The sequence below is a fragment of the Lissotriton helveticus genome, chromosome 1_1, assembly GCF_964261635.1.
Source record: "Lissotriton helveticus chromosome 1_1, aLisHel1.1, whole genome shotgun sequence".
In the NCBI taxonomy this organism is placed as follows: Eukaryota; Metazoa; Chordata; class Amphibia; order Caudata; family Salamandridae; genus Lissotriton; species Lissotriton helveticus.
The window spans coordinates 978578320-978594063 of NC_136057.1; the positions used below are offsets into that span (position 1 = coordinate 978578320).

Below are 15744 nucleotides of genomic sequence, written 5' to 3' on the forward strand. Positions count from 1 at the left end.
TCAGTGCCACTCCTCTCTAGAAGTGAAGTCCACATGTGTAAAGCGCACAATCACCCGTAAGGGTCTCTAGGCGCTGGGGGCCGTCGGGAAGATTAAGCAAGCTATTGCCCAGAGTCACATGGTGCTGAGCTAATCTGCCGCCGGAGCCGGGGATCGAACCGTGGTCCCCAGATTCCAGCGTCAGTCGCCCTGGCCGCGGCGCCACACCTCTCCCTAGAACAATACTCTAAGAAACTACACTCTACGAAACTTCACTCTATGCCACTTTACTCTAAGAAACTCTATTCTAGGCCACAACACTCTACACCCTCCACTCTGACACTACTCAACTCTATGATCTTCCACTGTATGATACTCCACTCTGAAACTCTAGTCCGCTCTATGCTACTCCACAACACTCTGTGCAGATCCATTCTATGCCACTCCATGCCACTTTCATCCACTGTAAACCACTCCAATCCACACTACTTGTTTTTTTCTTCTCGACTTCACAACACACATCTCTACTCCACATCACTCTATGCCACTCCACCCTATGCTACTCCACAACACATAGCATTCTACTCCACTATGGCTCTCCATGACACTACAGTGTAATTCACTCTTTGCCACTCCACTGTACTCTACTCTAGTCTATACCGCCTCCACAACTCTCTACTCCACACTATGATCCTCCACTGTACTATACACCACAACTCTGTGCCACTCCACTCACCTCCATGCCACTGTATGCCACTCTACACTGCGTCTCCACTAGGCGCCACTCAAAACCGCTCCACTTTGCCACTCCACTGTAATCCACAACACTCTTATTCCACAATACAACTCCACTCTGCAACGCCATTCCATACGCCTCTTTACTCTATGCTACTTCACTCTACGACACTCTACTACACATGTTCTATCCCATAACACTGCTTCACTATACGACACTCCATGCCACTCCACTCTATGCCAATCAACCAACTCCACTCTCACTTTATGGCACTCCACAACACTCTACACCCCTCTGCACCTGCTCACTCTACATCACTCCACATCACTCCAGTCCACTCTACACAACTATGCTCTAGAACACTCTACTCCACTCTAATCTATATCACAACACTCTACTCCCTCTACTCTACGCCACTCCAAGCTGCTTTCATCACCTGTACACTACTCCACTCTACACCACTGGCCTCTTCTCCATTCCACATCACTCTTCTCCACTTCACTCGATGCCACTCCACTCTACCTCCACAACATGCAGCACTCTACTCCATGACACTCTACTCCACAATACTCTACTCCACTCTGTGGCACTCCACAACACTCCAATCTGCTACACTCTTTGCCACTCCACTGTACACTACTTCAGTCTATGCCCCTCTGCTCTACGACTCTCTACAACACTATACTCAACTCTATAATCCTCCACTGTACGATACTCCACGACACTCCATTCTACAACTCTACTCAGTAATATTCCACAGCTCTCTGGGAAGCTCCACTCCACTCTATGCCACTCCACTCGACGACTCCAGTCCACAACACTCTACATCACTCAACGCTGCTCCACTCTATGCCATTCCGCGCCACTCTATGCCACTCCACTCTACAACACTACTCTCTGCAGCGCCACTCCACGCAAATTCACTCTAAAATACTCTACACACACTATTCCACAACTGTGCTCAGCTGTACAACACTCCACTCCACTCTACACCACTCCATGCCATTCGACTCTATGCCTATCGACTAGCTCCATACCCCTCCACTATGCATTACTCTTAGTCTGTCTGCTCCTCTCTACTCCACGCCACTCTGCTCTTCTCCACGCCACTCTGCTCTTCTCTACTCCACGCCACTCTGCTCCTCTCTACTCCACTCTGATACTTCACTCCATTCAATTCTGTGCCACACAGTGCCACTCCACTCTAATCTGCGTCACTCCACGACACTATATTCCACTCTGACATATAACTGTGATACTCCACCCGGTAAAGCAACTTTATGCCGCTCTACGCTACTCCACTTTGCTCCATTCCCCTTCACTCTGCTTTACACCACTTTATTCTGTCCCACCTCACTCCACTGTACTCCACGCCAATTTAAACCACTCTATGCCACTCCACTGTACACCACCGTTTTACAACACTCTACTGTACGATACTCTACGACACTCCACTCTTCACTACTCTACTCTGACGCTGCTGTCTACTTCACTCTAATCCATGACATTCCACCCCACTCTGCTCCACTCCATTCTACTGTGCTCAACTCTACTGCACGACAATCTACTCACTCTACTAAATAAGACTCTCTGCTAAACTACACTTTACTCCACTCTATGCCACTGTACGACATTCTACACCACTATACGCCACTCCACTCTGCTTCACTCTACAACACTCTACACTGCTTCATTGTGACACTCTACTCCATTCTAGTCAACAACACTATACTCTACAACGGTCCATTCCACAATGATCTACTCCACTCGAAATCACGCCACTGCACTCTACTGCTACTGGAGTCCGGCATGATTTTAAACTGTGTCTTTAGGTAGGCTAGTGGCACTGCTTGTGTCCTGTAGATGAGTAATACTGTGAATGTATGCATGGGGGGATACTGGTCAGGACAGTGGACTGGGCCAAGAGACGGGACAAATAATCTGCATGGTTGACAGTAATGAGGCAGGGCCTGGCGATCTCATCCTCAGCCCCCTGGATGACTGGCACACCACTATGGGTGCAACACAACACCAGACCACCACACCACCACAGTGTGTATACCTTGGTTCTACACACTATGGGCCTACTCCTAACTTGAACAAGCGCTGGTCGCAGCACATGTTGGCTTAACATCTCAGCGTTGTGCCTAAGCCCATGTGTTGCTGTGCCTCTGCGGGGCTCTATACCATGATCCCAGCATGACCCACGGCTGGCTTCCGAGGGTCACTATAAGGATCTAGGAGTGCTTGTCTTTATGGACCCGGTTATTTAAGTGCACATGGGTTTTGAGGGATAGGTGACTTAATGTATTTTTTACTTTTTCCACCCAAAATACTTTGCTGCACCTAGTCCAATTGTATATTGTATTCATGACCTGTGAATCCAGTGCTCAATGTGCGTATATTAAATAACGTGTCCGAAGTGCTGCATTCATAGCTTTCTAGGGCGGACAGACACATTCTCATAACAAGTAGTCTGTGATTAGTTACAGTGATTGCAGTTGTCTGAGTATTGTGAAACCTCTATGCCCCATGTTAAAGAAAAAAACTACTACGATTTCGTGGAACAAAGAGGGGCCCTTTTCCCAGAACCGTTCCGGACCCCTACTCTGTCCCGTTAGTGACAGTTTCTTTCAGGTTGAGGCTGACTCATCCCGCCCAAGAGATCCCGAGTTTTAACGAGGTGTCTATGTCCAAAGAAGGTACCTTTTTGGTTGATCGTTTTCCGGAGTTCTGCTTTGGCATTCTCTTCCCAATATCCACAATCACTACTTGCTCTCTGGTTACTTTTTGTAGAAAACAGTGAAGCCCTAGCCTGACTCAGTGCACTGAGGTCACACGTCTTGAACAAAGATCTTTTGCATTGTGCTTTATGCGGGTAACATCTGTCTGATTGTCGCTGTGCTATAAAAAAACTTCATAGCGAGACCTTCTCCGCCTGTTCAGTCACATGAGCGCCTGTAAACGTGCTGTTTATTCTGCATTGCATTGCGAGCGTGGGTTGTTTTTGTGAACCAGTAATGCCCACGTGGTACGGTGCTCATGTGGCTGCGATTCTTGTTGGCGCTGATTACCCGTCTGTTTTCGAAGTCCTGGGGTTAAAACCGGTCAGCGGAGTTGGCACAGGGCAGCTGAATCGGCGGGACTGGTAACAAACAGTAGGTAATACTTTTGTAAAGGCAGGGCTTTAAGTGGGATGAAAAAACTGGGGTGGTTTCTCAAGGGTTGTGGCCAATGTAATTAAGGCAGTGGATAAAATAACAATCTGTATTTAGTGCACCGCCCGATCGGTATTTTGCTGCTTCTGTCATTGCAACCAGATATGTAATAAAAAGAAGTAATATAGCACTTACAAGCCAGGACTATTGGCTTTATCAATGGTTGTTAGTTGCATAAGCAATAAAAAGAAACAACTATGGCTTCATTATTTATTACACTGAAAATGCTTCAGTTCTGAAATGATGAGACGGTGAACGAACTAAAACGAGTATCTTTGAAGTTACCTCAAAGGCAGTGAAGTGTGGCACTGCTGTAGAGTTAAGATTTGTTTCCACACTGCGTATGAGGACACAAAATGGTGGCACTGCTGTAGAGTTAAGATTTTTTTTCACACTGAGCGTGAGGACACAAATGGAGACCCGTCTCAGCACCTGCTTTTTAGAACGGCCGGTGCTTAGCTCCGGCGGACCGAGCCCACTTAAAGCCCTGAATTAAGGAAGCAACATAAACTGCTAATACTGTTGGATGGGACCACAGTAAAGATGGCACTGGCTCAGGATTTTTCAGTTACTCCATAATGCAGAAGTCACTTCAGTACTGTGAAGTTAGTTAAAACAGATAATATAGCAAGAGTTAACTATGTAGCTCTTACACAGAAACCCTCATGCATGGATGCTGAGAAAATTCGAGAACTTGCTATATCAAAATCTGATGGACTCCTTGACCAAGAACTCGGCATGTTTTAGCACACTCCCTTTATAGGAAATGGCAGTTGCCTTATCCATTGTTGAGGTGTCGCAAACTATCGAAAGTGACTTGACCGCAGTGTGCTTGTGGCAGGCCCCACGTTTGCTGTACATATATGGCAGATAATTCTGAAAGCTTACCGAGCAATTCTAAAATGTCTAGGAAATTGTTTTATAATTGTGTTTGTCTCTGTTTTGGCCTGTGTTAACCAATTTGCCACTGCACTCTGACATCAGATCTGTATTTATTAGATTTATGTCTTCATCCAAATTGGGTTGATGATTTTTGCTGGTTGCCCCCCTGCAACTCACTAATACCCCTCCCCACAGAGTTACTTATACCAGGTTGCATATGGTTGAGATTTTAAAGATCGATTCGAAAAAAATTTTGCCCGGTAGTTCACCTTGATATTCTAGTTGCCTTCAGGAGCTTAAATGTCTGGGACAAATGCTACATCTCGTAACTCCGATTTGGCAAGAAACACCTCTTGAAGGCCCTCAGAATTGAGGGCCTTAGTAATGGGCATTTACTTACCTCAAGCTATCGGGTCTGCTTGCAAAAGGATGATTGGCATAACTCGCTGCTGCCATATTCCACTAACAACTAAAATAGGGTGAATAATAAAATAGCATCGTTGAGATATCAAATATAGCTGCCTATCAGTCTGTTGAAGAAATGATCGTCTTTATTCGGCTTTATACATACTAAGCAAATGTTGTCATAACTTCTACTTATAACGAATGTTGAACACTACATACAATGCTTTTACTCTATTTTGCTTTCTTTGAAAGAATTTCAACAATTAAATGCATGTTGGTCTGTTTTTTGCTCTGAGTTTGAAAAGATTGGTAATCCAGATATTAAATCTGCTTGATACTTGAAGTTCTCGGAATAATCTACAGTGACCCCAGTCAGATTGAGTTGAATATATTACACTTATTTTAATAGTAAATCTATGTTGGATGAGTCATGTAGATTATCTTTGCATCAAGTGTGGTAAGGACTAGTTAATAATATTTTATTACAACTTGCAATGTCCGCCTTACAAAGTGAGAAGATTCTCGTTGAATGTCTTAACGTCATAGATTATAACTTTTCAACTTTGAAAAGTTTAAACAAGGCTGCACATTGTTCTATTTTAGAATGTAGCTAAATCTAATTGTATTATTTTGGACTTGGCAAATCTCTATTCAAGCATTAAAGAACTAAGGACATCACTTCCTTTCCCCTAAGTAAATGCTTTTGTATGTGTGTCTGTATATACGTGTCTGCAGCAGGCTTCGCAAAGACAAATTAGACCTGCTTTGGCATTGCTAGTCCAGGTTTTTTTAAGGGATCATCCATATAATGTGCTTCTCTCTTCAAGACTGAAACCTGCCTAATGCCTTCAGTCTTTGAAAATGTACATTCCTTACTTACTACGTGGCAGGGGACAGACTTATAAAGGCCAGCTAAAATGTATAAACTAATTTAGAATAATCTGGCATAGGTTCTAGGATGCTGTCGCGTTCGGTACATGGCCCATTGTAGTTTTCCCTAGGTTAGCCTAACTGCGCGGATACAGGCCGCATTTGCTTTGCTCATGTTACTATATAAACATGTTTATCTCTGTGCCACATTGTATTTTCACACAGAAGTTGCAGCTGTTTTCGCATTCTTGTCTTTCCTGGGATTTAGTCTGAACACAGCAGACAAGGTCAAACAACAGTGTCCCTTGTTGTTTTGTTCTGTTCAGTCATTAGCATCTAGACACAACGCGAGTGCAGCTGTTGTTTGTGAACATTTGTGCCTTGTCATATAGGTATGCACCGTAATGTCACATACATAGAGAGCGAGAGAGGCCTTTCAGAGGGAAGATCACAGCTGTATGTGAGATGTAGAATGCCCACCTGTGTATGCTAAGGTACGGGGCCTGCCACTAATCGCAGAGATATTTGTTGTATAATCATTCCGCTTCTGTAGAATGGGAGGGGGGCTAGGCTTATCCGTTTTATAATATGGCAGGGCTAATACACAATTTACTGACCATGCTAATGGTATTTTTGTTAAGCATTTGTTTTCTGATTGTGGCACGAAGACTCCATTATAGAGCACAATAGTTTAAATAAACATTACAAACTTCCTTCGTGTCTCTGTTATATCTTATTGTAGACGAGTGTCCTGTTACCGCGATCCCTGGGAAGGTCTGGAGGGTTGTGTTCTGGGATGTCAATTTACTTGTCTCTCTGAGTATGGTTGGGAGGGCAAGTGAGACACTATAGCTAGCCGGACTCGGGCTCATAGGTACTGAGTGGTATGGTGACTCAATCCCTATTTACTAACATTCTGTGGTCCCAAGCATAGTTCTGTTCTTGAGCAGAATCCCTGCAACAATGCATACAGTACATGGTAATGACTCCCTGCATTTTCAAAAGGTTTGCCTATGGACGGAAGATTCCTTTCCAAATTAGATTCTTTCAGTTTGCTAATTATATGATTAGATACATTACATTAAACCCACCCATAGCTTTTAAACGTATTATGCCACAATCATTATAATGGTATGGGTAGGTGGTCCAGAACACATCTTGCTGTGACACTGAGTTTTACTTGGAGGACAGTTACATTAGCTAACCATAGAATGATTTGCTACCACAGTCCATTGTAGTCTATCTATGTTTGAATGTTGCAGTCCATTTTACGGAGTGATCCATTAAAATGATTCCTAATGCAAATTATGCTAGGACAAAAGACTGTGGCTTTTTAAATGGTACGAAAATGATCAACAATCAGTGACACTAATCACAGAAATTTACCAAGCATGTCTGACTAATGCAACCCAGTAACCTATGCAGTTGAACACCGCTTCTGTAAAGGAGCACAATGCCTGCAGAAAAATAATAAATGGCAAGTCATTGGTTGCAAGCAAACATTCTCAAAAGTATCCTTTGCGATGATGCTCACAGTGGCAAATGTTTCCGTCCTTACTCTGCATACACTGAACACTTCTCGAACGATCAATGCAGTCAGTACAATACAAGCAATAGTGGAGAAGAAGAGCTAGGATTTCCAGCAATTGTGGCCGACTGCTGGCCATCTCAGAAGGACAGATTTAAAACGTATATGGGACACATTGAGGCATAGGAAAAACATTCAGTCTGGTAAAATTCATAATGAATCATTTTCAAAGCGCAGTCAGAATGGAAAATTACACTTTCTGTCCTTCATTTGACGTGCATTCAGTATATATTAACAATGATCTATGTAAACAAGCATTTGCAATGCAATCATTCTCGCCTTTGAGACCTTATATGTATTTAGCTATGCAGCACATTAGCCTGGGTGCTGAAACAACTTCTGTTCTTTAACATGGAGTGAAAATAAGCAGCAAACTGCATGACACGGCAGGTATGAGAACACATGGAGAGATATATTGCCTTTCAGCGGGAAATTGTATAGTCCAAAGCTCTGTTTTTAATATAAAATCAGGGCCTTCGGTGGTCATATCACTGAAAATACAAGATTAAAAAAAAATATTATTGTATTCTGGTGCTCGTGGAAGACAACTTCTATGGACTGGAATATAGAGAATGCTAAAGTGATTCTGGTATTTTACTGACCTCTGCTGGTCGTTTTCTATCAAGAAAGTTAAATAGAGGCAGTTACCAGGAAAATTTAAAAAGAAAGTCCCTCAGCAGAAAGCAATTCTGGTATTTTACTGACCTCTGCTGGTCGTTTTCTATAAAAGACAGTTAAATAGAGGCAGTTGAACAGAAAAAAAGTCCCTAAGCGGAAGCAGACAAGTCCTAGGGCTGATCCCCAGAGCCCACAAAGTACAGACACATATAAGTATATACTAAAGTATATACAATAGGTCTCGAATGTTCGACCTAAAAACCATATAGGTGAACAGTGAAGATTCTCAGGGGAGATGTCTGCGCCACAGCAAGTTTTCTAAATGAGACAGGGTCAATCCATACATATATCTATAGTTCTATGATATGCACAGGTGAATACATTTTCAAAATTTAGAAGTTCCAGAAATTACACTAAAGACTATTGGAAGGTAGGTTCCAGTGGACACACACCAGACACAAGAAAAGTTTGCATTCACCATACGGTGTGTCAAATCATTTTACTGTGCTCTGCTACTTACTTTCAGACAATGGATAACAAGCTTTCTATCGCACAGAGCCCAGACCATCAACCAAGGTCTTTTTAGTTCATGCACCATAGATCACGATAAGGGGGTGACCCACAGCTCATATCTTAGCCCACATTGTTTAATAAATATATAGCCCCTCCTTGCAGAAACCATCAGAGCTTTTGGTTTTGAACCTCTTTCGTATACTGATGATACTCAACTTCATATCTCTTTTGACAAAGACCTCCATAATATGAAAGCACGTTTTGCAGCCGGGTTGAAAGCCATCTCTAACTGGATGACCAATCATTTTCTCCAGCAAAACAGAGATCATGTTTTTTGTCAGAGCCCAACTTCTTCGTTCCCCAGACTGGTGGCCTCCGGTACTAGGCACAGCACCAACCCCTAAAGTGACAGTAAACAAGCATTTACAATGCAATGGCCTCGGCTTTGTTAAAGTTAGAGCTATTGGCATTGCAAATGGCATTTTTTTCATTTTTTGTTTTAAAAAACCCCATAAATAAATGGTATTGTCATTTACAATGGCAATAGGTGAGCATTAGAGAGTATTAGCGGCACAGAGCCACACACACAGAAAGCCACACAGAGAGCCCCACACACACACACACACACACACACACACACACACACATAGAGAGCCACACACACACAGAGCCCCCCCACACACACACACACAGAGCCACACACACACACACACAGAGCCACACACACAGAGCCACACACACAGAGCCACACACACACACAGCGAGCCACACACACAGCGACCCGCACACACACACACAGCGAGTCCCCCCCCCACACACACACACACACACAGCCCCCCACACACACACAGATTCCACCCCACACACACAGAGCCCCACACACACAGAGCCCCACACACACACAGAGCCCAACACACACAGACACACAGAGCCACACACACAGACACAGAGCCCAACACACACAGACACACAGAGCCCAACACACACAGACACACAGAGCCCCAGACACAGACACACAGAGCCCCGCACACAGACACACAGAGCCCCCCCCACACACACACAGAGCCCCCCCCCCCCACACACACAGCCCCCCCCCCCCCCCCACACACACACACACACAGACATCCCTCAGTCTAGGTCAGCCACACGCCCATCTCAGCCCAGTAACGCCCCAGGGAACAGAGGCAATAAAAAAACGATGACAAGCAGGGAACGATCAGAAGCAGGGAACAGAGGCAAGAAAAAAAACGAACAGCAGCAGGGAACAGAGGCAAGAAAAAAAACGATCAGAAGCAGGGAACAGAGGCAAGAAATTCGAGCACAAGCATGGAACAGAGGCAAGAAAATCGAGCACAAGCATAGAACAGAGGCCCCAGAGCTACACACACAGACACACACACACACACACAGAGGCCCCCCCCCACACACACACACACAGAGCCCCCCACACACACACACACAGAGCCCCCCACATACACACACACACAGAGCCCCACACACACAGAGCCCCACACACACAGAGCCCCACACACACAGAGCCCCACACACAGAGCCCTACACACACACACACAGAGCCACACACACACAGACATCTGTCAGTCTAGGTTGGCCACACGCCCATCTCTGCCCAGTAACGCCCCAGGGAACAGAGGCAAGAAAAAAACGATGACAAGCAGGGAACGAACAGCAGCAGGGAACAGAGGCAAGAAAAAAGAGGCAGTGTGCGCGTTTTGATGTCTGCTCATCAGTGATGGAGACATCCCTAACCCCGAGAGGGGCGGCGGCGGAGGGGGCTGTTAAACTTACACTATTGTGCCATTAAAAGGACACAAGCAATTTCCAGCGGATTTGACCCACTTGAGAGAAGGAGATGGGCTGTGATTGATGACAGGGTGTTGCCATGTCCTTGGTCGGCTGTCTGTTCCGGTTCTAAAATAGACACTCTGTACATTTAGCCAACCCGCCCCTCGCTGTATACACAGCTAGACGAAAGCCAGACGAGCGAGAGAGCAGTTCTATTTATGTAGCTACGAAGGAATCTCGGTGGGATAAAGCGCCTGCTGGAATGCTGGTCTCAGCTACGAATTCCCGCTCGCTGTTCCCTTTCTTTTTTTCAGATAGTCCGGCTGATAAATTATTGCCTGGGGGGGGGGGGTGGGGGGGGGGACGGACAAATAATGTTGTTACAAAACTCGGGACTAGGTGACACTAGAGCGCAGGACAGCGGGTGCTCTAAGACCTCTGGTGAGCACATAGGGGCGATATTCCGCTCTCTGGTGGTGGCGGCGGAGGGGGCTGTTAAACTTACACTATTGCGCCATTAAAAGGACTCAAGCAATTTCCAGCGGATTTACAGGGGCGGACAATGCGACCCCACTGAGAGCTGACCTGCGGGGGCGGGGCCGGGGAGACGTCGTCTGACCCACTTGAGAGGAGGAGATGGGCTGTGATTGATGACAGGGTGTTGCCATGTCCTTGGTCCGCTGTCTGTTCCGGTTCTAAAATAGACACTGTACATTTAGCCTACCCGCCCCTCGCTGTATACACAGCTAGACGAAAGCCAGACGAGCGAGAGAGCACTTCATTTTCTGTAGCTACGAAGGCATCTCGATGGGATAAAGCGCCTGCTGCAATGCTGGTCTCATCTTTGAATTCCCGCTCGCTGTTACCTTACTTTTTTTCAGATAGTCTGGCTGATAAATTATTGCCTCTGGAGGGGGGGGACAATTAATGTTGTTACAAAACTCGGAACTAGGCGACACTAGAGCGCCTGACAGCGGGTGCTCTAAGACCTCTGGTGAGCACATTGGGGCGATTCCGCTCTCTGGTGGCTTTCTGTCTGCCAGTGACGTATTGGAAGGCCCCAATTGCAATTAGGGCTCAATCTTGGATATATTTGACACTCGGCAAATTCCAATTGCACAATATGCATCTGATATGGTGAAAATTGGGCTGTTTTTATCCCCTTCAGAAGTGTGCGTTTTTTTTAACTTTCGACACGATTTTCACCAGGCGACGCAAGCACCAGGGTGCGCACTTTGACCCAGGATGTAATCCCGCTTCAGGAGCTGACTGTCCTTGTGACTAGAATGTCAATAGGATCCAGATATTTAATGATAAAAGTTTGTTTTCATATAGTGCAAATACCGTAACTCTGCTATTTCTAGTCATTGTAAATAATAGACGTTACTATTACCCAATTGATGGTATTGGCGATTGGCTGAGTCTGCTTTGCCGCCATTCGAACTCACGGCCTCTAGAATTTTGGAAAACAAACATTCAGCTCAATGGGATGTCCTGCCAACAAGGTGAGAAGAGTGGTGGGGGCAGAGGAGGCGACGTCATTTTTGGTAGCTAAGCCCTGTCCTTTGCAGACTGGGGGGCGTGTTTTTCGAGGAGAGAAAGAAACTAAAAAAACACACCCTTCAATCCGAAACGGACGGGGCTTAGCTACCAAAAATGACGTCACAGAACCCTCTTCTCCAATGGCTGGCCGCCTTTTAGGCAGCCAGCCAATGGAGAAGAGGGGCGGGAAAAACTGTGTTTCCGCTTAGATCAGGCGCTGAACACGAAAGAGCAGGTAGATGCTACCACTGGCACCTGCTTTCCCATGGCGTGTCTGTTACAAGGAGTATTTCCTTTACTTCCACTTTCTGTGTGCAAAACTTTGGTCCAAACGTTGGTTATCTGCCGCCTGTACTATTGTAATGCCCTACTGGCCACTACCAATGAGACACTACTTACCAAACTTCAGTGGTCCAAAATACTGCATCTCGCCTCATCCAAAATCTTCCTTCCAGGGCTGCCTTTTCACCCCTTTTGCGCTCGCTTTATTGGCTCCCAGTGCGTAAAAGAATAATCTTCAAGATCTGCTGTATAACTCATAAGTCTCTGAGCGGCATAAATCCACGCACAAATCCTTTTTTACTATTCCTCAAATCAGGAAATTCCGTTCAGTGGTAGATCTTTTTCCTACTTGGCCCCCTGGTACTGGAACAAACTACCGAACATACAGAAATGTGCAGATCACCTCAAATTCAGAAAACTTCTTAAGACTGAGCTGTTTCAGAACTAGTGTTGCCTTCCTTACCTGAGTTCAGTGCTGTGCTGAGATACCCCTCCTGCATTATAAGCTAAAATAACATAACATATGCCATTATCACCACACTGAAGCATTTTCCCACAGACATGGGAGATAACAGTGCTAAAGACAGTGGTCAAGGGACTCTGTGACGTACGGAATGTATGCTTATATTTTAATGCAAGTGCTTGGAGGTTTAGTTATATCTATCACTCATGGTAACTCACATTGTGTGTCACACCAGTTACTTGGGTAGAGGAGTGATGAAATACACTTTTTGTTTTGATTTGACCCCCCCTTATTGCGATGTGGAAGCCTGGACATGGGTGGGTTTGGGTTCGCTGTGGTATAGGATCTAAGTTGCTCATCACTAACGTTACTTAATAAGGCTGAAACCAGCCTGATGTTGCTTGTCGTCCCTCTCAGAGGGGCGTGGCCTGGCAGTTTGGGGTGGATTGTTCCTAATGGAGCAGGACCAAGTCTGATTTGCATATGGTTGCTTCCCATCTTTACTGGAGGAGGCAAGCAAGAAAGAAACACTAACCTGGAATGTGACCTCAAGCAGTTGACAGTGGCTTATCATTTTATAAGCATTCACCCACCACAGATTGTTGTCTCGGGGTGACACCCTAGGCGTGATGGGTATGTCCAGCCAGTCGTTGGTCCTTTGCTCCCTGTGCTTGCTCTTCACTAAGAAGGCCCAATAATGTTTAAACAAGCCTGGAGTTGCTTGTGTTACCGTTCAAGAGGACGTGGCCTTGTAGTTCATACTGTAGTGTTTGTTGCTGTTTGAGCAGGACAAAGACAGATTTGCATATACTTGTTCTTAATCAGGAGTGATGCAGTGGCCAAAAAAAAGATGGGTTGGGGATGAAACCTTTGCAAGCATTCCACCAATCATCTTTTTCTATTTTCCAGCCTATTTTGTTTTCGACATATTAAAGGGTCAAGTATTGTTCTTCTCCGAAGAAACATATTGCTTTGTTGCTGTAACTTTTTGGAGATTCACTTGCAGTGCATCATCTGATTGTTGGGTTTGGAAAAAAATATTAAAAAAGAAGGCTTTTTCCATGTAAGTAGTTTGTGTATGACTGGAATCCTCGGCCTAATTCAAGGAAACGTTTGGAAGTGGTTGCTTTTGATGCTTGCTTTTTTTCCAAGGTGGCAGAAAGCAAATCTTGTTGTTTTTCCAGGAAATGAGCCACTCTCGGCAAATTGAATCGGGTAGACGCCCACAACTCCCACCCATGTTGATTTCGAGGAATAAAGCACTGCCTTGATAAAGGTTATTGGCACTCATCGGCTGTAGTTAAATGAGCTTTAAAACATCACATGGTGGGAGCATTTAAGATGTAGAGTCAGAATAGAGGACGTGTTTATCGCTTTCCATATCTGTTACCCGTTCTGAAGCAGACTTCTTGAATACAGTAGATAAACAGATGTGAAGAGGTTTTAATTTCTACAGCCTACTATGCTTGCATTTCTCAATCACAACATTCCCACATTTACATACGCATACACAGCGCCTTGACTCAGTTCCCTCCACTTCACCCAAAGTCTCTTGACTTAAGTAATTTTTATTGGGTTTGCATTGTGTAGCTTTGAAGGGGGCAAGTTCTAGTAAAAAAAAAAAACATCTTCCTGGATTGAGCAATAAAGAAACATACTAATTTAAGGGAATTTCTTCAACATTTTTGTTTCCAGCTATTGGTTGGTTTTATGAAGGAGACTTAATTTTATGTTTCTTATGTGGGTTTTAATTTGGTGCTGTGCTGGTGAAATGTTCCAAATTAGACACCACCTGGAAGGATAGGTTCGTAACAGTGACAGTGTAACAATGGGTCTATATGTCGAGGTTCCGCTTTAAAAAAAACTTGTTGTTTCCTTCATCTGACATCAGTAAACCAGTTCTATTTTTTGGGGTTATTTATAAAACTTAACTTGAGTTTGCGGTGGGTGTCATAAAAAGATCTTTATTGTTGTAAGATTAAAACATTTTATTTAATCCCAACGGTGTGTTGTCCCGAGAATATAGCAATCGGAAGCACTTTGTGGGTAGCTGTAGCCCTTTATAAGAATTTAAACATTAAACATATCAGTCGTCTATTTTTCCCTACACTATGAATGCTTAAAGAAAGTAGTAAGATACTTTATCTAGGTATTGTACATATAATTTAAACATTGTGCAAGACTATGCTTGGTTTGAAGCGATAGTAACCTAATCTGACACCTGGTATAGAGTTGACAAGATGATGTACTTGAGATATCTTAAAAGGACCTCCCAAAGATGAGATGCAAAAAACAAGGAATGTGATGCACTGAAGAAGTTGCCTCTTTATAAGATAGAGAACACCCAACTGATCTGTAATTTTTGTGCCTGTTTATTAACCTATTTCATCCCTTTTATTCCTTATAGAGTGGCCCGAGTGCGCGGTCTTGTCACAAAATGTGCATTGATACTCAGCGGAGGCAGATCTACACGCTGGGACGGTACTTGGATTCCTCTGTGAGGAACAGCAAATCTTTAAAAAGCGACTTCTATCGCTATGACATTGACACAAACACATGGACATTATTAAGTGAAGACACTGCAGCAGATGGAGGGCCAAAGCTGGTGTTTGATCATCAGGTTAGTTTTGTTCAGTATATATTTTCTTATGCTTGCATATATATATCTTGTAGTGACTTTAAACTTCATATTACTTCTGTGCCAAATTTTCTCTGCCTTTTCATGAGGGAAGCCATTCACTGAGGATGTGTTTGATCACTTTGTGATCTTTGCAAACCGTGTATTAGATATAAAGCATTCTTTTTAGAGAATACATGAGAGACCTTAATGTCTGCCCTAACCATG

At 44.3% G+C, this 15744-nt stretch overlaps 1 protein-coding gene across 2 annotated transcripts in view; it reads left to right on the forward strand.

Moving 5' to 3' along the window:
* Positions 1-15744, forward strand: part of MKLN1 (muskelin 1) — a 785750-nt gene that overhangs the window by 430212 nt on the left and 339794 nt on the right. For both annotated transcript variants that reach the window (XM_078677414.1, XM_078677419.1), the window contains exon 10: positions 15307-15519. In XM_078677414.1, the coding sequence (XP_078533540.1) occupies positions 15307-15519 (213 nt within the window). The remainder of the gene's footprint in view (positions 1-15306; positions 15520-15744) is intronic.